Here is a 25684-nt window from a genome sequence, read left to right as displayed (position 1 = left end):
AACTTCTTCCTTATATCCAACTTAAATCTCCTCTCTGTTAGTTTGAAACTGTTTCCCCTTGTCCTGTCGCCACAGACTCTGCTATATCGCCTGTCCCCTTCTTTCTTGTAGCCCCTCTTTAGATTCTGAAAGCTGCTGTCAGGTTACCTCGGAGGCTTCTCCAGGCTCCAGAAATGTTCTATCATAAAACAGTTAACCATATTCTAAACATTTTCTGTTGGAGGTTTTGCACAGCATGGAGTGGTTTTTCAGTTCCTAAGTAGGTAGCAACATATTTTAGCCAGCAGGAAGAAAAGCTTGGAAACAATGGCAGGTTCCCATTTCCATCCTTCTGACCATGGATTTCTTTGGAAGCCCTGGGCAGCAAACCAAGTGCTATGAGCAAATTTCTACTTTGTATCTTCCAAGTTAAAAGAGAAAGACAACAAATACCAGTTTCGACGCTTACCTATACCGGAGATTAATCAGTAGATTTCTGCAAAGATTTTTGCCTATCACGTACTATCTGAGTACCAGGAATTCATGCTACCAGAGACTCTGATACTTTAAAGTTCAAACACACTTTAAAAGACAAGTTTAAATTTTGTGCAGTTATTACTGTATTTTAGTCCATTTTTGAATCCCAGAATATGCTTTGGAACTTTCCTTTTCCTGGAGCTATCAGATTTTCAGCTGATGACTAAAAGTCTCTCCCAGCATCTCCAACTCCAGAGATATAAAAATGTCTGTATTTGCTTGCTGAAGCAGCTTATTCTATGTGGATATTTTGTAATGAAATACAGCTTATTCTGCGTGGATATTTTGTAATGAGATACCAAACCGTCATACAAGCAGGTATTTCATTTCTATGAGATGGAGTGGCCAAAGGAAGCTACTGAGGTAGCTTTGTGGGGAATACTCACCTCCTGACTTTCATCTCCCTTTTCTGATTCAGATGTCCTACTGCAATTCCAGTCTCTCGTCCTGTTTCTGTTTCCAGATGGTGACATGCAGCAGGCTTCCCACAAACATTGAGACATCCAGCCATACCTGGGCAATTCAGAACAGCTTCACAGCTAGACGGCAGAAGCAGTCTTTCCCAGTGATTCAGCTTTGAGACTATGAGAAAGCAGTCTAACATATACAAAAGATGTTTTTTTAACTTTTCATCTTAACCAGAGTTTGACGTACTGTTTCAGCATCACTGGCTGAGGAAATGCTTCCAATTGCATGTGATCATAGTCAACCAATAATCTTTCTAACAGTACTGAACTCTAATACTTTTTTTTCCTCTTAAAAACCCTCAACGAACTGACCAGAGGTGGGGGTGTGTGGAACAACTGGTGTTTGGTATATGACACTTTTTTCAGTTCCAGATTAGCAGTTCAAATCCAACCTGTGTCAGTTGTGACTAAGATGGTTATTCACAGGACTAACTTTTGTCTAGGATAGATTTCCTGTGAAATTGATGGTGAGAGATAGGCTTTTCTAACAGATGATTCAGGGCAGGAAAAGGTAGGTTCTGCTCTGAATCACCTTCAGGAGCATTCTTCTCTTCTCCATGGCATGAAGACAGGAGCCTCAGTCCCACATGAGGAAGCTTCTTGCATGGTCCTGCCAGTAGTCCATCTAACCCTCTTTTTCTCACGCCAACAACAAATGCTCTGTGCAGAGAGAATGTGAGCCTGGCCACTTTCTGTGGGTCTTTCTCTTCAAACTCCCCAGCATCTGCAATTGTTGTATTAAGGATGTTAAAGGATACGTCCCTGCCTATTCCCTCTGGTAGTTATTTATGGACCTTTTTGAGTCTGCTGATACTGTCTGCCCCACAGCCTCCTGTGGCAACAAATCCCAGAAGTTCAGTCTCCATTGTGTAAGCACTGTATCTGTTTTAAATCTTTTCCTACTAGTTTCAACGAGTTCCCCCTGGTTCTAGCACTGCAGGGTTTGGTGGATAACAGTTCTACATTCACCTTATCTGCCATCTTCATGACTTTCTAAATCCCAAGCATGCCTTCCTCAGCCTTCTCTCCAAGCTGAAGACTTTCTGCCTTTTACTCTTTTTAATTAGGCAGCTGCTCCACGCCCACTATCATTTTAATGTCTCTTCTCTAACTCCACTATGTTCTTCTTGATGGAGAAAGCAGAACTGCACACAACATCCATGTCAGAGGTGCACCAAGGCTGTATGTACCAATGCAAAATAATGCCTTCTGTCTTACTCTCTACACCCCTCCTGACAAAATTACACATTTTGTTGGCTTTTCGGACTTCCACTGATCATTACATCAATAATTTTGGAGAACTAAGGTGCAGATACCTCTCAGCAGTACTGCCCTGAGCGTCACTTACAGTCTGTGTGCTGACTGGTATGAAAGGATTCTTTTCTTTCAGATCAGTCCCCACTCAGAACAAGTCACAGCATCAGGCAGCTCTGCTGAGTGTCACATTAGCTTGCTGGACCGTGGGGATGAACCAGCTTCTGCGAGTGGGTGAGGAAGGCTGTCCTGTGGCTCTCCCTGCTGTAATTCTCCCGTGAGCACGCAGATTACTTTAGTATTCAAAGCTGTCAATTTGGCTCTGATCAGAGGAGCTAAATTCAGTTTAAGCGGGAAGAAAAAAGAATGAGAACTAACTAAAAAATCTGCTTCATGAGAAATATCTGAACACTTCTTTGTTGTTTTTATACTTCCTAGATGCTTGGTTACCGCCTCTGAATGGACAGCTTCAAAGGAGCAATTAAAAAATGTGTGCATGGACACACAGATGAGCCCTGTTTGCACACAAAAACTTTATTCTGGGCTACCTTATGTCACCCCTTTTAGCAGGAGTCATCACGAGGGCATGACACCAATAAGCAGACAATGAATAAAGAAAATAACTGTTTATAAGTTCATCGTTGGCATACGAAAGTTATTGAAGAGGAACTGATATTCTAGGCAACTGGCCATCACTGCTGCATATCAGCCTGCTGTTCTCCCAGTGATTACAGGATGATTTTAAAGCCCATTTTAAAAGCACTTGTAAGAGATCTCTGAGCTTGGCAGGTACAATTTGTGGTAAACATGCTTGCCCCATGTTTTGTGTGCACACTGTAGTCTGTAGACAAGGACACTGGGCAAGCAGGTACTGAGTTAGATGCTATCCCTCCCACCTGCACTGAAATACAAGCATAGTGCTTCAACTACAAAACATGAAATCACATGAGAAGAGTTAGTGGAAGTGCATTAAGGAATTAAGTCCAGATCTGGGGACACTGCATCCACTCCAAAGGATTAGCCTTAGTGCTACCAAGGCAAATCTACTGCTAGATATGGGGAAAAATCTGAAATAAGTTCTCAGAACTTAGATTTTCATCTTAATGTGGAAATTCTGACATGTAAAAGGTACGTGTACTTATAGGGAAGGGGGGCAACTTAATTACATTACCAAGCGATGTGTGTTTATTTTATTCCTCTCACTTGGCATATGTGAAACACTCTCAGAAATTTCCTAATTTCTAATGAAAATAATGACTGAACCCCATCCCTCAGAGGTTACGTGCCTGTGCTGGACGCAAGTCTGAAAGTGATCTTGAATTATCAAAATTGAATCTGGTGCTGGTAGTAAGGATACAGCACAGCATTGCTCACTGCATATTATGTGCTTTAGCCAAACATCATTTCAAGTTAGGGAGCTTCTGAATTTGGTGGTTAATGGCAAATTGAGATTCTCAATAAATAGACGGGTATTTGTGGGTTCTTGCTCTGTGAGAGCTGTAGCAGGCTCACAGGGCTTGAAACTGCCTCCCTTAGAAGGTCACTGCTACCTGAGAAAGCAGCACGGGTGGATACTTCCAAAGGTACCAAGGAAGTGCAAAACACACTTGGGAGCACTGACTGCACTTCACTTGACATCAGCTGAGCTTTTGCACTTATCCACACCCTGCTTTGAAAAACCAAACAACTGCAATGATTTTTTTTGCTATTTCTGATCCACTCATCTCAGTACTCTCCGTCATTTTGTTTCCTTTTTGCAGATGGGGAAGTTATGGACTTGTCCTAAGGGCGCAGCAATCAAGAGCAGAGCTAGAAAATCCAGACTTCCTAGGACCCCATCTAATGCTTTGCTCAGAAAAGCTGTAAGCAGTCAGGCTTCCCCTTACCATTTTCACTTCTGGATATGTTGACTTTTCCGTGGTGATTTGTTCTACTGGGGATTCACAATGGGAAAAGCTGCAGTGATGCACAAGATCAGCATGTCCTCTTCAAGGCATGTATTGGTGTCCTCAGTGTTTTGCTTATGCCAGTTCTCTACCTGTCACTCTCACGAAGAGGGAACATCCATCAGTATCCATCAGTGTGGGATGCTACGACTTTTCCCAATGGCCTGTGCATGATGACTACTTTGGAAGATTTGCCAAGAGTAATCTCTTGTTGAGTTCAACTCAAAGCAAATGGCCAGCTCACGAGCTTCATTCAATTCTCTCCCACTCATCTGCAGATTTAGAAGCACACAAAACAGTAAAAAATGCATCCCTGTCGTATAGGGAGCTAAAGTGAGATGAAATCATACCTTTCTTGCAATACAACCATTGGGATCTATGTTTTAAAGAACAAGCCAAAAAAAGACACATTAATACGTGGAAGTTAAATAAAAAAAAAGACTTCAGATTTTCTGTCTCTGAAGAGACAGAGCCCTCTGAGGAGGGCTACTCCAATTTACATTAACTAAGCATTCAGCCCTGCTTTTATATAAAGAGTTGCAGGTTTTTCTGAAACCCACAGGCAATATTACTTTAAGAAGCACATCAACTGAACAGGTTTTGTCTAAGCCTTGATTTCTAGTCTCTCTTTCCGTCTCTCAATGGTTAATATTAATCTTCAAAGTCAAAGTTCAATTCAGCTGACTTCTGGTCCCATAGACAGTGTTAACTTCAGCGGCATCAAGAATTGGCTCTAAAAGCTGAAAGATAAGAGTTTGCATTCAATATGCTGTGATTAGCTGCAGTAAAAAGAATACAGAACAGAGAATTCAGAACTTGTAAGAGAAATAGGCATCCATTATTCTTGACAAAACTCCACTGGTCTAAGAACAATTGTTATTAGGAATGATTGTGATGTATTATTCATTGTGCAACTTAATTTAGTGCAATCTTCTTCTCATTATTAGCTTTAACTTACCTATAAATGTTAAATGTTGCTTCAACTTTAGCCATAGATTTTTCACCCACCTTGAAACCAAACGGGATCGGTAGTCTGGGGCTTCCTCCCTGTGTGATTTAAATCACTGACGTGACTCCAATCACATCTTCTGGAAATATCTTTGAAGACAGTATCACTCAAGACACATTATAGAGCTGCTTCTCAAGGAAAAAAAGACTGTTTCAGTAATGTGACCAAAATCTGCCTATCAAGCCACCAAGGCAGGACACGAGGTTTTATGAACCACTTTGTTTCGTTTAGTTGTAGTTTAACTCCATTCTCTCTGTATATTCGAGAAAATCCTCTTTGTGCATAGATTTTACCCCACGTGAAATGCTTTAAACAAGCACTGGTCACAGAACACACAATTTGTATCATATCATCTCATACCAATATCTTCATCTGGTGTATGTACTCGTGTCTCCTGCTTTTTGTTTTTTAAGTGTGAAATGGCCACACATGCTAAAATAACACTGACATAAAATATCCCTTTTAAAGAAACAACTCACTGTTCAGGGATTGGAAAGAAAGATCAGTGAATTGCGTAGCAGAAGATGTAGGTATAGTTCAGACAGAAAGAAAACATACTTGCTTTTGTCAGCCAGACCGACTCTGTACAAGAATCACTTCAATCAGAACATTTTTACTTATTCTGCCCCCCTGAGAAAAGTGTCATCCATTAGTATAAAAAAAAAGGCAAGAAGTTGAAAGCTATTATTTACCCCACCCTCTAGATTGAGTTCTTATCCTCAAATGAACTTTATTTTTTGACCAGCTCACTAATTATGATTGAAAACGCTGGCCCCTCCAAACAGCACATAAGTATTAGAGTTTGCAGCAAAAAGACAAGGCTTAATTGGTCCTTTACATAAAAGTGGAAACATAAAACTTCTAAATATAAGTTTCTGGCACATCTTTTGTTGCTATTACAGTAAAATAAGGTACACCAGAGTGAAATTCCAGCTGATTTGCACCGAAATCTGTGCCAAAGTGTTTTCTAGTGACTGCTCTTCAAAGCAGGAATGGAGGCACACAAATGCTATTGTGTGCAATTTGGAATTCCAAAATAGCCAGTAAATCACACAACCTCCACTAGGTGAATAATGAAGTGGCACTGGGCCATCCTTTTTAATGGTATGTAGGATAAAATCCACAATTAGGAAATAAGAAGCAGGTTGCTGCTAGCTAACCTTTCTCTCTGTCCCACTCCTTCGGTTATTTCTGATTCAGCAAGGAACAGAAGCATGCCTACAAGCCAGCTAGATAGGCTTGGTATCACTCTGATGTTGTATGTGGTCTCAACTGGTGGCATCAGAACTGACATTAGAAATCCCAACTTCACTAAATGAACAGTGATTATCTGGATTCTGAGTCTGCTAGAAAAAAAAATAAGGCAGGGAAAAAAAAAAAGAAAAGAAAGAAAGAAAGAAAAAGAAAGAAAGAAAGAAAGAAAAAAAAACAACAAAACAGCTAAAGTCTTTCCCAAGAGCAATTGCCCTTTCTGGCAGGAAGGGGTAAAAATAGAGGCAGCTCATTAATATGGCTTGGCAGTGCTTAATGGCAGCTGGTCTGAAGAGCCAGATCAGTGGGCCTTTCCAGCAGTACTCCCGGACCGCTGCCAGCAGGTGTTGCTGTGTTCAACAAAATGAGAAGAAGTGGAGGGGTGGGGAGAAAAATATTTATAAAGAGAGAAATAGGTGTGAAAAAAAAATTAGTCACTGAGTAAAGCTTTCATTAGGCCTTTGGTAAAGCTATACACGAATTCCCCGAGGCAACAAGGAGCATGCTCTGAAATGAATAATGCTTTTCACTTCTCCTAATCTCCTCTCAGAAATTATCCTGGCTATAAATCACGCGCACGGTTGCTGTGCTCTGCGTCGTAGCCCTCTGGTTCTGCCACAGACCACACACCCTCCCGGACCCCAGCCCTCCGCAGCCCCCAGCCCGATGCTTGGGTACAGAGCTCCGGTACTCGTGGGGCACATTTTCCACTCTCTATAAAACCAAGGCAGTACAAGATCTCTTGCTGAGCGCCTGTCTGCTGCCAAATGACAGCAGTCACTGTGCCACCAGTATGTAACTAATTTCAGAGGGGCTGAGGACGCCGGTTAGAACCACATTCAGTTTGGTCCTGAGAAAAACACAGTTCTCAGCCCTCTGTCAAAGCTTGGGTTTAGGATCCCCACAAAAGTGACTGTCCTGCACAGAAGTAGGTACGTGCATGCTTGAAGAAACGATTTGTTTCTTCAAGCGTGTCTCTCTCGCCGTCCTTCAAGGAGGAAAAATAAAAATAAAATGTTCTTTGCAACAACTGGAACCCTCAGTGTCAGGCTGCAGAAAAACGGATGAAACCTGTTTCGAGAGGCTTCAATCCGCAGCACGTTACAGCCTGAAAACTTATTATATGCATGTTAAAACTGGGAAACAAAACAACCTATCTGGTCATATGTTTCCCATTAACTCCCGATTTTTTGCTCATTCTACTAAAGCTGTTGTGTGAATAGAGCACATACTTCGGTTGGAATCAGTGCTGCTCTGAGTACTCCCTGGTATCAGGGAGTTGAACATTTTCAGTCTTTCTTGCCTGATCCGCAGCAGTCATATTCTGAGACAGATTAAATTTACATTACCAACAGGACATAAAAATACAATTGTAAGTACGAATTCAAGGCCAAAAAAAAAAAAAAAAATCTGAAGGATGGGGATTTTCTGGTAATCAGTGGGTGTTTTGAATGAGTAAAGACTGCATGATCATGCCATTTGTCATAAACGGTACCACATAAAACCAGTTATTATGTGTGTTTAAGAAAGGAGATTGATTTTCAATTTACTTTTGGCCTTATGTATATCTATTAATTTTGTACTGCCTAATTGGCATACAGTAATTTCTGAGTTTCACTAATGTAAACTGAAATGAAAATTGAAAGTTGATTTTATTTCACCTGTAATTCATAGCAGCTTATTTTTAGGTGTCTAAATAGTTTTTAATAGTGATGTAATCTGCACGTCAAGAAGCCATGAGACTTGGACATGAGCAATATGATTCATTTTTGAAGAACTTTAAAAGTATGCCTAAGTTAACAGAAGGACATATTTGTACAAAGAGTGAACTAAAAATTATATCCTCTGCAAAAGGATTCTTAACCAGATGCATTTTCCTGAATTTGAAAATAATCCAAATTTGCAGATAGATTATCTGGTATATCCTTAGCACGATAGCAGACTAAAACAATTTGCTAACTAGTAATTAAATATCTGGCAAAAACTGCATTTGAACTAAACCAGTGTTATCTACATCTAATAATATCTATATCTAGCTATGCAATAAAACAAGTTGGAGAGTGTCTTCCTGACTCATAGTGTTTGCATTCAGTCTGATTTTAAGTTCTATTCTTTAAATGGATACAGAGATCACCACTACAAGTTGAATCCACGATATTTTGTCATGCTAGACAATTAGGAGTTTCCATTAGATAATTACCAGAAGTATGTCTCATACAGGAAAAACAGTCAATTGCTGATGTAACAGGATTAACCAATCCAGCACACTGATCCGGCCCACTTACTTTTGACAGACACTATATGTGAGTGTACACACGAGAAGTACAGTATAAAGCTTCGCATTATAAGTACCACAAAGAGGAACTTCAGCAGTTCTTAATGCACAATACAGCAGTCTCCTTCTCAGAGTGAGGACTAGAGAGGTAAAACTTTAAACCAGCTTTTTTTTTTCTTTTAAAACTAAAACTTTTAATTCATGTGCATGCTGTTGCATATTGCTAGGGCGATGCTGAATGAATCTATGTGCAGAGCTTTGCAGCTCAGGTAATTTTATGGAAAGAATCGGAGCCATCATTTCTATATTTATTCAAACCCTGTATTTTTAGACCTGAACATACATGTATGTGTGCATGCATATTTGGAAGTATGAATGAACTCTCTATCAGTGGTACCAGCAAAATCGCTTTCAGAAAACAATGCTTTTAGAAAGTTATGCTTTTAAATCTGTCCTCACCGTGGCATGCAGGTATGCTACACTATCCCTATATGTGATAGACTGTGATAGGTGTACCTGTTACATAGGCAAGCAACGTACGCCGCACAGCAGGAACTCAAGTGCACTGTCTGTCTTTTAAACTGAAATATGCCTATCCCTTACTTTTCATCAGACACTTTTGGGATACATACTGTATTAGAACTATAAATAACTCCTTTAATTATGTCATCTGTTAGTACATCTAATCATGAATGCGTATTTTCATCTGATTTTTTTTATTTTTGGTCCAATTAAACTTTTAGTTCTATTTCAAGCTGACTTTCAGACTTCATATAATTACAACAGACTTTGGGCTGTTCACAAGATCCAAGAAATTTAGATGTATTATAGCGAGGTTTGTGTTACAAAGATGTGTTTATAAGAATGGCTGCAGGGTTTATAATGCTGACAGACCTGTAAGTGTAACAGTATATAACAGTATAGCAACTGAGGTCAGTAAAACGCAGATGAGGGTGTACTGTGAATGCCTTCTAACAGTGAAAGACTTATAAAATACCTTAATTGAAAAGGACTTGCTGTATATGGCATTTGTAAAACTTGGTTGATTTTTCAATTACTTCTGTATGTTTCACTTTAACAATAATCCCTTGCCTGTCTCTCTGCCCGCATGCCAGTAGCTATCTCACGGAAACGACAGACCTTACAGTGCTCATCTTTATAAATTATTCTTTCCCACTAAAATACAAGGGTTGATGGTAATATACTGAGAGTGAAATGCTTGCTTGGAAGGAGGTAAGCACACCTGAGAAGAAGACAGAGGTGTGTGTGAGAGAGAGAGAATGAAAGAAGGTAAATGCCAAAGAAGCAGAAGCTCTGAGAAAATCAGTAAAAGTTTAAGTCCAGTGTGGAAGAACCTCAGAAGTTAAACTCCATCAGCTGTAGTTTTCTCAGTTACAAAGTCCAAATGTGAGGGAGTTTGTTAGCTTCACCCTCGCTAAGTAAGGTGCAGCACGGAGATGCTGCTGAGGTTAAAGGCAATATGAAGCCCTAAGAGAAACTCATCGGAATAAACTGCTAAGGTTCTGCTGACATGGACTGGAACTCTGGCTCCTAGCAGTGCTTTAAGATTGCTTTTCACTCATTATGTCTTATTCTAATATTATGATTCTGTGGTTTAAATGAATGAAACAAAAAGTTCCTTCGAATAACAATGGGCCAAATGTAGAAGATCTTACTCAGTCTTCACTCAGACAGAATTATTATTGGCACTGATGAGGGATTTGCTTGAGTCAGGAGCAAGTACGATTTGGCCAGATGACATGTAATATGTTCCGTCTTCAAAGCATTTTTCAGACATTACTTGATTAATCCCAAACCTAAATAGGAACTTCTAGGCACAGACTAGCAGAGCAGCAGGCATGTTTCTGGTTCCCGAGAAGTACCTTTGCATGTCACAGACCTGTGCCCTACCAGCTCTTCCTGCTCATGCTCTCAGTGCCTGGCTTGCATTCTGCAGCTGGAGAGCGTATCAAGTATAATAGAGCCCTCCAAACAACAGGATTATTTTGCTTCTGTCAGATCTGCTGCCAGTGTTGATAACCTCCAGCATTTACAAGTGAGCAGAAAAGGTCTTTTCTCTTCCACTCAAGGCAGAATAGCGTTCTGCCCAAAATACTTTCAGCCCCTGCCGTCATCCCCATCTTGTTCACAAGCTATTTAAGATCTCCTGCTAACCCTAACAATACCAGACAGGACAGGAGCAAGGTGCTCATTAATAAAAAGTTTCACTCTTCATTCATTCATGTTTCCTCTGTTTAGTTAAGCCAGTGATACTGTTGTAGGAATAAAACAAATGGGAGGGAAAAAAAAAGAAAAAAAGAAAAAAGAAAAAAGGAGGGGGATATGACAGCCAGGAGGGAGCCAGAAGGGTCAAACTGGGAAAAAGGAAGAGTAAATTTACAGGAATGAGGAGAGATTTTAGAGAGGAGGGCAGAAAGCCTGAGTAGTGATATTTGAAGAGAGGTGTGTGTTAGGGGAGCAATGAGCATAAGGAAGCCAGCCTGCCTGTTCCTCCCCCTTCCTAATCATAGCCTTTACTCACAGACAAAACTCCCTCCCTCTCCCATTCACTCACTCACTTTAGGCCAATCCGTCCTCTCCCTCTCTCTCCCTCTCTCTGTGTCTCTCTCCTACTCTGAGACAGAGTCAGAACTCTTCTCCCTGACAGCCACTAACATCTACAGCACTTATTGCATTCAGAGAGGGAACCTGCAAACAAAACTTCACAGAAAACTTTTGGTTCTTGTTCCAGAGAATTTGCTGAAGAGAAAGAAAAACAAACAAACAAACAAACAACACAAACCAGCCCCCCAAAAAACTGTGCGTGAAGGGGGAGGAAAAGCAGGGCCTTTTAAAAAGGGAATCACAACAACTTTTGCTGCCAGGATGCCTTTGCTTTGGAAGAGAGGATTTTTGTTGGTGATTTGCTGGATTATAGTGAGGAGTTCCCCAACCCCAGGATCCGAGGGGCACAGTTCAGTCACTGACTGTCCATCATGTGCCCTCACCACGCTCTCGAAGGATGTGCCCAGCTCACAGCCTGAGATGGTGGAAGCAGTAAAGAAGCACATACTGAACATGTTGCACTTGAGGGACAGACCTAACATCACCCAGCCTGTGCCCAAGGCAGCACTTTTAAATGCCATCAAGAAACTCCACGTGGGAAAGGTGGGAGACGATGGCTATGTGGAAATAGAGGATGATGTTGGAAGAAGAGCAGAAATGAATGAAGTTGTGGAGCAAACCTCAGAAATCATCACTTTTGCAGAATCAGGTGAGTGCTCAAAAACAAAGCTGTAAAATAGCCTATTTGCCAGAACTGCAATTAACTTCTTTTCTTCTCTGCAGCAGTACTGCTTTCTGCGAGGTTGTGAGATGAGACCTGGGGGAAGGGAGAAGGACGAATGGGATGGGGTGGGGGGGTGGGGGGCACTCTGAAGGAATTTGATTTTTCTGATTTAGTCTTGCCTACACATTGCACTTGCTAGGCACAGGCAGACGCACAGGGAAGAAGCTCTTTAACCAATCTCAAGCAGAAAGTCAGGCTGCAAAGGGGTGCTCCAAACTGCTTCTGAAACCAAAGTACTTGCACTAAAGTACTGGATTGCAGTGCTGATGGTGAAAGAAAAAGGGCTCAAGGCATTTGGGGATTTTCTAAGGACAGAAAAGTGAGCTGCAAACTACTTGAGAAGCTGCCCTTTCTTTTAAAAATTATAGTGGAAGCTATAAAATCAGATGAAACAGCTTTAACTTTTAGGGCATTTTTGTTTTCTAATTTAACACAGCATCTTCGGCAATAAAGAGTTGCAGGGACTGTCAGATGACTTCAATAGAATTGGACAAGTTGCTGTAGCTGATCCAATTTGTAATGCAGACTTCTGCACGCTGTAAAAAAAAATTAACTGCTCCTAAAATGTTTCTGACCAAAAAAAAAGAAAAAAAGGCAACCTTGATAGGTTATATTTTGAACTTTTTCACAGTACTGTTTTTCCCTAACTCTTACGTAGTAAGGGCTAAGAATATAGATATTTACTAACTAATGGCTAAGGCTCACATCAACTGCCTATCGGAAACAGCTTTAAAGTTGTAGTTTTGCTGTCTTGTTCCTACATGAATAGTGCAAAAACTCATTTTAAATCAGTGTATGTGCATATGTATCTGTTTGCATATGTATGTTTATACATGCAACAATGTCATTATCCTGCAATAACTCTATCATCTAACTAACAGCAACTTTTTATGATGCTGTCTAGCCAAAGCATTTTTCCTGTTGCCAAGACAGTTTTAAAAGAATGTCATTGTTTTGTTTGGTACAGCATATGGTAGGCAAAGTATGCAAAGGAACACCAAGCATTTTTGTTTAAAAGTTTGCTGCAGCAGTATAAACAATTAAGACAACACTCAGAGTTTCCAGTCCTGAAAACCTGTTGACTCAGATGTTCTGTTTGCAGGGAAGCCATGCATAAGAAGTGTGCATGCTTTTAAGAGCAGACATTCCTGCTGCCTGTCCAATTTCCAACTGTACAGGGAGCCCTCGCCTTTGGCGTCCTTGTCAATACACACATTATCAGTTCCTTCAGCATGCAAGTTCAGGTCTTTTTTGGGGGCTTTTTTTTTTTTTTTTTTTCTATCCCCTCCACTTCGGAAAGCAGGCAGACATCAGTGCCTAGTGGTCCCTAGAAGCAGGAGTGGCTCAACCTTAGTTTAGAAATGAGCTTTTAAAAGCAATGAAATCCCTACAGTCAGATTCCCCACCTGGTATTCAGCAGCTCGTTCTGAAACACATATGGCATGAGCAGTGGTTTCTCTTCCCTGTGTGAGTCCCAATCATTTGTAAACACATTATTGTCTCTCCTGAGCTCTCACACAAAGGAATTTGGAATTTGATATATGCCCACTCAGTACGACACCCTCCAACGGCGGCTCTTGAAGCCATTGGCTCTCAGGGCCACGTGAGCAGTGAAAATCATGCTCAAGCCCACAGGCTGGCCAATAGTTCAGCCACTGATCCCCCTGCTGCAACAACCCCACACCAGTGCATCACTGAATTTGATCTACGTAGTATTGTCCCATCACTGCTAGCCAGATTCATTTAAGAAGACTTATGTTATGGAGCATGCCTGGGACATATGCTATGTTCCGAAGCCTTTCCTTCCTTGCTGTCCTCTCCAGCTCCCCACCAAGCCTGTCCTGGAAAGCTACTCCAGCCCCGCATCCCATACCTGCTAGGCTTTTATCTGGAAAAAATTCATGGCAATGTTAACTCCAATCTGTAGAGAGACTTCAAACTGCTGAAACATTACTTTTCATCTGTAGCTGTTCGTAGTTGGAGTCTCACTAAAACTGGTGGACTCACCATGCCTTGCAGGTTCCAGTGCTGCGATAACTTGAGCAAACTTTTCCTGGGCTCTCTTTCACTTCCCCACCAGCAGTATTGTGTCTCAAATATTAAAGCAATGTTATTTATTCTTTTGAGGAAATTGAGACAAAAAGATGGCAAGTGATGTGTCGAATAGGAATTATTAGGAGAAAAAGACAGGAATATCGTACAGCCACATGAGCAGTTACCAGAGTTCACTCTCTAGAAACTGGAATAAGTTTAAAGCACCAAGGAGGAAAACTGAGTGTGTTACTCTCACAGTTAGATTAAAGTTCTTCCTGTTTTTAATATGAAACTTGCTCCATCTCCAAAGAGGGGGTAGGAAATCAATGAAAATGAATGGAAGCACATCTCCTTATATCAAATAAATGTCTACGGAAAGAGAAGTAAGACTTTAGGCTTTTTGCTCCTTTAGGTACAACTTGACATAGACCAGCCGTTCCCCTTACCTTTCAGAAGCCATGTTTACTGCTTGCCTTAATAAAAAAAATAGTATTTCCATCCTTCATCAGCCGTATCCTCAGACATACAATGAAATTGAGTGAATGAAGAGACAGTACCTTGTGCATGTGGCTCTGGCTTGAGACTGCTATTTTATAAAAAAGACTAAAATTCAGGTGATACAGACAATTAGGGGAGAAATTATGTGCAGTGAACTTGTCTGAAGCACAGGTGTAGTTACGGCCAGGAAATCAGCAAAATAGTTGGCAGGTAGTTTTCACAGCTAACAAATCCAGGCAAATCTTTGCAAAACTAATGACTGTATTGGGCAAAAGTTTGCAAATGCACCCTACTGTCCTTTGGCACTCTTACAAGTTAAACATGAAAATGATTTTCTACTTGCATATCAAACTACAATTACTAACCTCGATTAGTTCTGCTATGAGGGTAGCTGTGCCAGAGCCCTGTGGGTTCCTTCAAGGACTTAAAAATTATTTTGAGGAGAGGAGTCATATGTATTAGCGACAAACAATCCAACAGTTTCTATAACTGAGATAGCCTACACTCATAAAATACGGTTGTCTACTGAGCCCTTCATTATTTTAAATAGATAGCTGATTAAACAGACCTGGGACTTTTCCAAGTAAATTTGATCCTGGCAACTGAACTGCCAATGAAATGGGTTGCTAACGTCAGCCCCTGAAAAGTTGGTGGAATTACTGTGTAGAAACACGGAAATCCAAAGGCTTATCATTAGGTGAACTGTGAACTAGGGTAAAAAAAAAAAAAGAAAGAAAAAAGTGTGACAGCTATTTACATTGCTTCTGCTTTTTGTACCCCTTCACACAGTCGCAGGTGAACTGCCTTGATCATGTAATACCTACATTTATTTTCAGATATGCGTAGGTGCACACTCACAGCTTTTCCTAGGAAGATGCCTACTCCTATAAAGCCAGGCTGGCAGATCAGGAGGAGGAAAAGGATGGGCACTCATGACTCTTTAAATCATTTCATCAGTTTGCTTTTGGAAGGCAGTATATTTAACGGTATGGCTATCTGTGCTGAATGAGGAATGGCCACGAGAGGGCACAATCCAAAGCCTTTTTGCTCCATGTAGGCAACCCTCCTGCAAACTCCTATTGTACCTAACCGAATCCTGAATCCCGGAGATCTTTATGCTTATGCGTAGCTTCTCTGAGTGGAGCTCTTGTTTCTCTCTTCTCGGTTATTTAAAAGGCAGAGATTCACTGCAGTGGAAGACTGCAAGTAAAATAATGCACTGCAGGAAAAAAGATAAAACTGATTAAATGATGGAAGCTGGAAGTTCTGGAAATCTGAAAAGATAAGAAATGTTCATTATTATTTTTTACCAGATACTGTGAAATGTGACCGTGAATCATCATCTGAGCTGATTTTCTCATATCTTTTTTTTAAAGTAGCTTTCAGAAAACAAGTCTCTTTCCCTCCAGTTTTTGTTTCTTGGTTTTTTGTTTTTTGTTTTTTTTGTCCTTTAGCATACTTTATCAAAGATTTCAAGTTTAGCAAATGAAAGCAAGTTACTTCCAGAAGAAGAATGCCATTCTGTATTAATCTGTTTCACTGTAACAAAATGTGAGAATTCAGGAAGGCTGGTTAGCTTGAGAACAATTTGAAAAAGCATGGATGAATCTGAGAAGGTGGGAACCAGTTTATAAAAAGATACCTGAGAAAGGGAGAGAGTGTGAAAGTTCTGCATGGGTCCCTGTCTGTGGTTAGCCATGCATAGTGTCTGGTACACAAACGTAGCTGGAAATACATGAGTATGTATTTGCTTGTATTTGTGTGGCATGAATATTCCAGAGAAGGCATGCTTACATACCTATGTAGCTGAACCTGCACCATTGGAATGGGAATAGATTCCTACATATAAGTATGTGCATTGATGTGACCTCCTGAATGCAGGATATACCTGCACTGCACACCTGTAAATTTATGCTGAGCAGTTCTTCTATCCAGTTATATCTATATGAATATGAAACAACAATCTCCTGTCATGCAGCAGAGTTCTGCAAGATGTAATTCAGAAGTGAGCCTTAGTCTACTGAAAGTAGTTGGAAGTTTTGCTGTTCACTTCAGTGACCTCGTGACTCAGACCTTAACACACAGAAATTAAACATTTTAATGAAAAGAGGGGCAGCTTCTGATGCATTTCATCTTAGAATTAAAACAAAGTACCACAAGTGTGTACAAAAACAAAAACAAAAAACTTTTCTGAAAGGAAAAGGCTCGGTATTATTTGTATCTTGAAATATGTTATTGGTGCAAGTGACCCTAAACTTTCCTTCGGCTATTTTAGATGTAAATGTAAAAATCAAATAACAAAAAATCTTAACCGAACAAGCATCTTTTTTATTTCTAAATATTGAAGACCATTTGGGGGAAGGGCTTTGAATTTGGAAGGTGCTCTAGATTGTGGATGTAAAGTGTTTCCCTCTTGACAAAATAGCAAAGGAGAGTCAAGGTTCACCAGAACTGAATTCTTTCACATTCTGAACGACCTTGTCAATGCCCCTTTGGGTTAATTTTTCAAGAAAAGTCAAGTAAGGTTGCTGCTGCTTTTTCTTCCACAATTGCTTGGGGAATAGTTCTTTTTCTTGTTGTTTTTTTTTCTGTTTTTTTTTTTTTTTTCTCACAACAAAAATCCCATTTTGCTTGCAGAAAAGAGTATGTGACCATAACGCTAAAGTGTTTATTTGTGTCATAATTCCCCCTCCTCTTTCTAGAGGCAACAGTGACCCGGACAGGGGCAGCAGAAACAAAACTGTGCAACCCAGATGACCAGTCACAGACACGAGGTGTTGAATAGTTAGAATAAATCATTTGTCAGTGATCCATAGGCTGAAATGCATTCATAGAAACAGCCACAGCCTAATCACAGTAATAACACATTCATAATAATCAGCCTGCCCAGGAGATAATTGTCAGTCGATAACAGTGCTAAATTCACTGGATAAATTCTGTACCGTGAACAGTTCATCCAACTCCAGTGGTCACTCATTAGTAAACATTTTGAGCAATTATCTCTCAATAACCGTGCTCCTCTCTTCACTCTCTTTAGAGGAACCTTTCTAGTAACCTATTTTTTTTTTCTGTCTCCTGGGGAACGGAAATGAGAAGTGAAGAGAAGGATGCTTTTGAATGTAATTACACATTGGTACGCAGCACAAATTCCCCCAAATCTAAACATAGGCAGTAGTAAAGTTAGCAACTAAAAAAGGAAAAAAAAGCTTGCTTTGTATGGAAAAACAGCTCACATACAGTATAAATATAAAAATGGTTCAAAATTAAGCAGTGGTGAAGAATGGAAATTTAAAGTAACAGCACCTTCTTCCACACAGCATTTTTGAATGGAAAATTTAAATGCTGCATATTAAGAGAAATTAAGAATAAGTCACATGACAGCGTTAGGAAGCACAATCACTTTCATTCTGAAAAAAAAAAACCCAGCCTTAATCATTTAACAGCATGTGATTATGAGGGAAAAAGTAATTTAAAGTATCAGCATTTTATTCAAACAAACAAAAACCTCTGAATTGTATAGTTTAGGCCCTCCCTTGAACACATAGCTCAAGCTAAGCAGGCATGACCTTGAGGCAGGTTTCAAACTGCAAACCAGTGGTTTTGCCTACACAATTACACCCAGTGGTCCGGCAGGAGGGATCCTTAGCTCCAAAGACTGAGCCCTGCTTGCTGGGCCCGGCCTCAGGCCTTCTACGCTGCCCTGTGCCATACCCACACTTGGCTGTGCCTGGGAGCAGCCCAAGCTTCTGGCTTGGGCCCTGACAGCCTCATGGAGGCTCTTGTGAGTGAGGTACCTGTGCGAGCACCTCACCCATGTTTGGGTCCTAAAATGGCGTCTGAGCACTGAAGAGAAATACATATACGAGCAAACCCTCATGCTTACGTAGTGATGCGGCACTCTTTCCATTCAGTAACTCCTTCCATTAAACTTTCTACCATAAATGCACTATGTCACAGGGCTTGTGTTTTTAACTATTTCTCACGGCTTTTGCCGTGTTCCTGGTGCTGCTGGGTGGTTCCATCAGTATCCCAGCCTTCTTCCTGGAAGACACTTTAGCCCAATGTCCTCTCCAGGACATTGGGAAGCAGAGATGAAGAAAAGCAATCACGGGGGGCCCAATGTAATCCCTCGTTTCTTTTTTCAGCTGCTTTCTTCAGTAGTAACAATCCAGCCTGTTCACTCTGCTGTTTATAGGAGTATTGAAGTGTTGAAGGTGTTACCACTGTTGGTGTAGGGGTCTTTCTGCAGGAAGAGCAGGATGCTTACAAATGGAAGAACACCCCTATAAAACAGCTGTAGCAGATGAAAAGTCAGGACAAAAGGATAAACCAGTTATAATTATGAAAGTGATACCGAACCCAATTTTCAGGAGGGTCTCCTTTTTCCTTTCAGGTAAATGAACAGCACATATCTCTAACGGTTTGAACAGGGTTGTTAACTCAGACCAGAAGGAAAAGACTGATAAATCCCTATGCAAAATGTGGATAAAATGAAATTCAGCAGAATTTTGGTCTTGGAACACCTGAAGAATATACTTTATTGTAGTACAGAACCTTTTGGAAATATAAAGATCCTGTTATAAAGCGAATATGTAATCATTGTAAGCCAGATTTGGAGATCTCCATTCAATTCTAATACAGATCAAACCTAGATTTCAAAATGAGCTGGTCTGAGCTTCAGTAACCTCGCACAGACTGCAGGATTCATACCATTTGTGCTGTGTGATTGCAATACACTAATACTGAATGTGGAGAGAATTCAGGAAAGCTCGAGTTTTTTTTTCCTGATGTGAAAGCATGCTTCTTGTCCCCAGCTCTGGATCATTCCCAGTCTCCTTGTAAAAAGATTCGAGAAAAGGAATGATATTTTAAATTTTTATTAAACCTTTCATTAGTATGCAGCTGTGAGGACAGAGTATTTCATACCATGCAGTAATATTAGGTTCATATCAGCTTCCTGCATCTTCTCTCTTCAGAAGCTGAATCAACCATTTGTGTGAAAATGCAGCTAACCACATCCAGGGAGTCCATTATTGTAGGTAACAACCCACAGGGAGCCTGTTATCCCTGAATAAGGACAGGTCATATGCTCCCTTGCTCTAGGTTACTTCCCTGCAGTGAAAAAATAAGTACTGCAAGTATGCTCCCATGCCTTCACTTTCTAACATCTTTAGTAATGAGAAAAAAACAACTTTCACACTTACAGGAGCATAAGAATCTTGGTTTTGTTTTTTTCCATGTAACATCTGTGAGAAAGAATGATTGCATTGGTACACTTCTGGACCACTGCATAAGTTAATATGAATCTTTACTGTTGAAGGTATGTCACTTTGTAACTATTTTCAGTTCCCACCAGAATGGAAATTACAAAATATGAAATTCCGTGCATTAACACTTAACAGCATTAAGTTATTCAGTAACACGGGGCTCTCGAGCTTTTCTGGTCTCCTGGGCAGTGCAGCTTCTTCCCCAGTCAGGCCAGCATGCACAGCCCAGCTTCCCTTGTCATAGCACATGAGAGGGCCCACTATTGGTGTCCATGTCCAGCACAGCTGGTCTACTTGTGTCCAGGATACCTCCTAGCACCAGAACTGCTCTCTGTGCTCATTGTGGCACCCCAGCAACATAAAAGTAAGTGTTGCATTTCTCATTGTGGCGTGTTTGCGTATATAGCTCTTTAGTGCCCAGATCTGTTTTGCTCTAGGGAAAGGGGAGCTCCTGCAGTAGCCCACTCCCCTCAGAAAGGGTTCATCAGCACTGTGTTAAGGAAAGAGATGTGCTTGAAAGCAGCAGCTTGCTCTGTGAGACAAGGTCTGGGAGCTGAAGATGCAAGCTGGATAAGCGGCCCTCACAAGCCTTAGAAGTGTCTGCTCTGACAGACCACATTCTGTATAACATCCCTATGTAGAATGCAGCCAAGCTCTAGGAGCAGGTTTGCTTTGGACTGGCAGAATGTCACCACACACCTCCACATGCTCCTGAACCCAGGCGGGTGGGGATTAGTGTCTAATCAGCTAACCTTTAATCCAGTGCAGCTGGCAGCTTTGCCACAGCTGCATATCCAGAATGGAAAAATTAGTGTTACCCTCCTCCGATAGCTAACTAATGAAATTTCAGTCATTACTGAACAAATCTCATTTAAAAAAATACTACAAAAATAGTATTCCAATACTCTCCAGAACTTACTCTGTCTTTTCTACAGTCTATTTCCTTTTCTAAGTCACAGTCTCATGGGATCACCTATCTGCCTTGGAAGTTAATGGAGCTAACTTTGGAGATGTACATCAGCAAAGTCTGTGAGAAGCAGTTAACACAAACCATGTGTTTTCCTATCTCGTTGACAGAACTGAGTCTACAATTTCACACTCTCATCTAGAGGGAAAACACAAACAAAACACTGTGCCCGCCCTTTGGCCACTCTAATTCAGACATGTCTGTCTCTTTGACCTGGGAATGCCACCAGGGAAAGCTGAATGTGTCAGTGCCAGGACTTTGCAGAGGAGGAAAGCAACAGGTAGCTCAAGGGGCAGTAGAGCATACATGCACACTTTAGAAACCAGAATAGTCAGGGAGCTCATGCTGGAGGAGTTCAGAGGCAATGGGAAATGAGGAGCAGAGCCTTGCTGCCACAAGAGCAGTTTTTACTTTATGATTCCAACCACTTCTTTGTTCACTACTTTTCCTTTCCAAGGTACAAAGTTCTGCTTCCCTGACAAGCAGAACCATTACCGTTGCACAGTGAAACAGATCAACAGTCATGAGTTGTTCAAGAATAGTATCAGTGAAAAACTGATAATTATGAATATTGCTTCTGTCTAGCTAAGGTGAGATATCTGTGCATTTCAAATCTGTGACCTCTGGCCTCAGTAATGAGAAAGAACAGAAGATGCTATCAGGGCCTTTCCTTTTGTTACAAAAACAGAGAAGTTCCTCTCTTAAAAAATAATATCCCTTCCCCCCAGCAAATTCATTCTTTCTTAACTTTTTTTATGCTCTAGTGATCAAATCATTAAACAGCCTTCATTATTCATTCCAAGTTCTGCCAAGGATATGAGCTCTGTATCAGAGAAACACCCCCTCACCATCATAATCATCATCATGACATCTCAGCAAGTTGATACAATTATGCCAGAGAACCATCCTCATAATTATACAGTTCTTTAGCTCATTTTTTTTCAGTGTATTCACCATTACTATAATCACTGCAAGTACAGTGTGTTAAATTAAGAACAGAAACCACAGCTAACATCTCACAGGATGAAGAGTCTGCCTGCTGCAATTCTTTAATTCTTTACGATTTAGCTGCTAACCTCTCAAAGCTCATATTTTGGCATTTCTTTGTTTTTGAGAAAATTGACATTTACTACTTATTTTAAAATGCACATGAAGATGGTGTTTTACAGAGGGAGAAAGGACAGCCCTCACTCCCACCTCATTTTGTCAAAGAATTGGCAGGACTGGAACCACTCCCCAGCTTTAGCAATTAGGCTCAGATTTGTATGTGTATGGTACATACAGTCATAGACTGTCATCACAAATATGTTTTTGCCTTTCAGCTAACAGTGATCACAAAGGCAATTCTTAGCAGCTACTGGAGCTTATTTGCCATGAAATGCTTTGTGTAAATGAGCATAAAGATCTCACTGCTAAACAAAATGCTTAAGATATGCTGCTGGAAATGTGAAAATATGATTCTGAGAAACAACAGACAAACTAATAGCTCTCTAAAGAGAGAATTTGCACAAAAGAAACTGAGGAGGGGATTAGGTGAGGGAAGATTAGAACAGAAGAATCGTAAAAATGTGGAGTCAAATAGGAAACCTAGGGAGCTCCATGCCTGCAGTGACAGTGAAGTCCAATAGAATGTAAATCGACATACTAACTAGCTCTTCCTGTCTATTTTCATTTACCAAATCAGGAACACCCAAGAAAACGTTGCACTTTGAGATTTCCAAGGAAGGCAGCGAATTATCAGTGGTTGAGCATGCTGAAGTATGGCTCTTCTTGAAGGTCTCCAAGGCCAACCGGAGCAGGACAAAAGTCACCATCCGCCTGTTTCAACAGCAGCGGCAGCCGAAAGGCAACTCTGAAGGAGCAGAAGATATGGAGGATGGGGGGCTAAAAGGTGAAAGGAGTGAAACTCTGATTTCAGAAAAAGCAGTAGACACTCGAAAGAGCACTTGGCACATCTTTCCTGTCTCCAGCAGTGTCCAGCGACTCCTGGACCAAGGCAAGAGCTCCTTGGATGTGCGGATTGCCTGTGACTTGTGCCAAGAGACCGGGGCCAGCCTGGTGTTACTAGGCAAGAAAAAGAAAAAGGAAGATGACGGGGAAGGGAAAGAAAAGGATGCTGGAGAACTCACGGGAGAAGAAGAGAAGGAGCAATCGCATAGGCCCTTCCTAATGATGCTTGCCCGGCACTCAGAGGACCGCCAGCACAGGCGGCGGAGGCGAGGCCTGGAGTGTGATGGCAAAGTTAACATCTGCTGCAAGAAGCAGTTCTTTGTCAGCTTCAAGGACATAGGATGGAGTGATTGGATCATTGCACCTACAGGTTATCACGCTAACTACTGTGAAGGAGAGTGCCCCAGCCATATAGCAGGCACATCTGGTTCATCGTTATCTTTCCACTCCACTGTAATCAACCATTACCGCATGCGGGGCCATAGCCCCTTTGCCAACCTCAAGTCATGTTGTGTGCCCACCAAACTGCGGCCCATGTCCATGCTGTACTACGACGATGGCCAGAACATCATCAAGAAAGATATACAGAACATGATTGTGGAGGAGTGTGGCTGTTCATAGACACCGTGTGTGCACAAGACCCTTCTCTTTACGTTGAGAAGAAAATGTTTTAAAAGCCCAAGAAGAGAAAAAAAAACCTGGCATGATTTATAACCTTTTTGAATGAAACAATCATCTGAAATTCAAAACAAAACAAAACAAAAAAAAAAAGAAAAAAGAAAAAGAAAAAAAAGAAAAGGAAAAGAAAATTAAAAATAAAAAAAAGAGGGGGAATTTTTTTTAAAAAAGACTTATGGAGGAGAGAAAAGGAGTACAGCTATTAAGAGGAAGAAAGCTTCATGAACCCAGGCTTGAATGAGCTACGTTTGAATGGCGGTATGGGTTGGGGAGTTTCTCCTTCCTTTCAGTACGCTCCTTATCTTATTAGATAGTACATTAAGCATTAGTTATTGCTAGAGGAGTTGTGTTCCCTCTTCTGGTTACCCATCAGTTCAAGCCTTGGTAGCAGCTCATGTAACCTGCAGCAGTTTGGACTGAGTCCAAAACGTCATTGAAATTCCTTGAAAAGCCATGTGTATGAACACTACATTCACTGGCACTTTCCTCCCAAATTTACCGAGGAACTGAGTAGGTGTGTAGTGTTTGTGTGGATATATATGTATCTACGTATTTATATACATATCTTTATACATACAGACACTACACACTTACATATATTCGCTTTGATAAAGGGACAAAATTGTGCAGGTGTATACACCTTCATCTTCTGCACTACATTTACAAAAAGAAAAGAGAAAAAAGAAAAAAAGAAAAAAGAAAAACGAAGAAAAAAGATTAAAAAAGAATGAATGAAAGAATAAAAGTTACATTTTGTAAAGGTGCTTACAATGTTAGAACTATGCAACCTAGTTGGTTTGAAACTGTTTACCTGCAAGAGAAAGAAAAAAAAAAAGAAAGTACTTTTTATAATGGAAGTACTTAGTTTAAAAAAAAAAAAAAACATTCTTCAGTGAGAGATACTTGAAAGGAATATGTTTGTCCAGTTACTGGAGCCAAACATTTCTATATTTTGTAAAAAAAATTTTTAATCGTTTACTATTTGCACTACAATGGTGTCTGACCTGTCTAATCCTTATTTAACAAACATTTGCAAGGGAGGGTGGTTGGGTGTGGGAGGGGTTGAGAGCTGCACTTATTGTGAGCTATACAAGAACTGCTACAGCACACAAAATAGCTATTTTTATTATTATAATAATTATTATTATTTTGTACCTTAAAGTGAATAGACATATACACCAAAGACATTTGTGCGAGCCTCTAAAAAGTCTATTTGTGGTTGCTACCATAATAAGTTACAGTTTGAATTAGGGGTCAGTTGGTTGATTACATTCAGGGTAGTACATCTGCTAACCAGTTAAATTAAAATTCTACCCTAAAGAGGAAATTGCAATTTGCAGTAAGCTCAGAAAAGCGCTCTGGATGCAAGGCGCTTGGATCCACAGTCCGTCTAAGCCTAATTATACTTGTTTTGCATGTACAACACTTAGACTTATCCCTGATGCACAGAAACCGCATCACTGGGAAACAATTTTATACAAGGGATATGCATATATATATGTATATATTTCTATATGTATATATGTGTGTATACACAAGGTATAAGCACTTCTGGCTTCACTTTAGCGTTCTTAAAACAATGAATGTTTGTGTGCAAAGCACAGTATAGTACAGACTTGTTTGTTTGTTACTAACAAGCAGGAGGGAGCACATTCAGAATGGTATTTGTGTGAGAGGAGCCTAAATTGGTGGTGTACACTTGGAAAGTATTGGTGTAAAACTGCAAGCAGCTTTGGGCCCTGCCCACCTTCACCCCTGCAAATACAAAAAGAAAGGCAGTTGTGGTCGGATTTCTGCTTGAAATGCAGTCTTCAGCAAAAGGCTGGCAGTCTCAACCACCACCCTCTAGCACAACTCTTAATGGGTTTGCGTGTTACCTGTAAAATATAATTTAATTTTCAGTATCAACACCTAACCTGAAGGGTCCAACCCCTAGGGCATAGGTAGATAGGTTTAAAAAAATTCTATTGCTGTCATATTTAAAAGAATGTTAAAGTTATAGCTCGTGTCTTTGAGTAGGGGAGATGAGAAGAGGGAATGGGAGAAACCTTTCGGCCCTGTTTACACTGAATTTGATAACCCTGAGCCTGAACTTTTGGACTCTCACAGGTTTGCAGGACCAAGCCCCTGTTCACTGCCTTCTGATAGGATGGGCTTTCAAAGGCCTCCCAGCAAAAGCAGCTCTAACACGGCTCCCCTCATTGCTGAGAGCACAGTTTGTAA

General features: G+C 40.6%; 2 protein-coding genes across 19 annotated transcripts in view; one reads left to right on the top strand and one right to left on the bottom strand.

Moving 5' to 3' along the window:
• LOC104911589 overlaps positions 1–25684 on the bottom strand; it is a 100943-nt gene that overhangs the window by 64194 nt on the left and 11065 nt on the right. For 10 of the 16 annotated variants that reach the window (XR_004160205.1, XR_004160206.1, XR_004160197.1 and 7 more), the window contains exons 2-4: positions 5192–5320; positions 4124–4923; positions 903–1113 (exon numbers count right to left, since the gene is read on the bottom strand). The exons of 2 other annotated variants lie outside the window; for them this stretch is intronic. The gene's annotated coding sequence lies outside the window, so the exon portion shown is untranslated. Of the gene's footprint in view, positions 1–902; positions 1114–4123; positions 4924–5191; positions 5321–13473; positions 13925–25684 lie in introns of those variants that run through there. 4 more of the 16 variants (XR_004160194.1, XR_004160193.1, XR_004160192.1 and 1 more) reach the window with 4 other exon arrangements.
• INHBA (inhibin subunit beta A) overlaps positions 11292–25684 on the top strand; it is a 17774-nt gene continuing 3381 nt past the window's right edge. For 2 of the 3 annotated variants that reach the window (XR_004160190.1, XR_004160189.1), the window contains exons 1-2: positions 11292–11992; positions 22518–23719. Coding sequence is in view for 1 of the 3 variants with exons in the window: in XM_010713102.3 (XP_010711404.2) it covers positions 11605–11992; positions 22518–23404 (1275 nt within the window). In the remaining 2 variants the exon portion in view is untranslated. Of the gene's footprint in view, positions 11993–22517; positions 24297–25684 lie in introns of those variants that run through there. The other variant, XM_010713102.3, reaches the window with a different exon arrangement.

This window comes from Meleagris gallopavo, chromosome 6, assembly GCF_000146605.3.
Source record: "Meleagris gallopavo isolate NT-WF06-2002-E0010 breed Aviagen turkey brand Nicholas breeding stock chromosome 6, Turkey_5.1, whole genome shotgun sequence".
NCBI lineage: Eukaryota > Metazoa > Chordata > Aves > Galliformes > Phasianidae > Meleagris > Meleagris gallopavo.
Note: the sequence above shows the minus strand (reverse complement) of the source record. Positions and strands in the feature narration are given on the sequence as shown.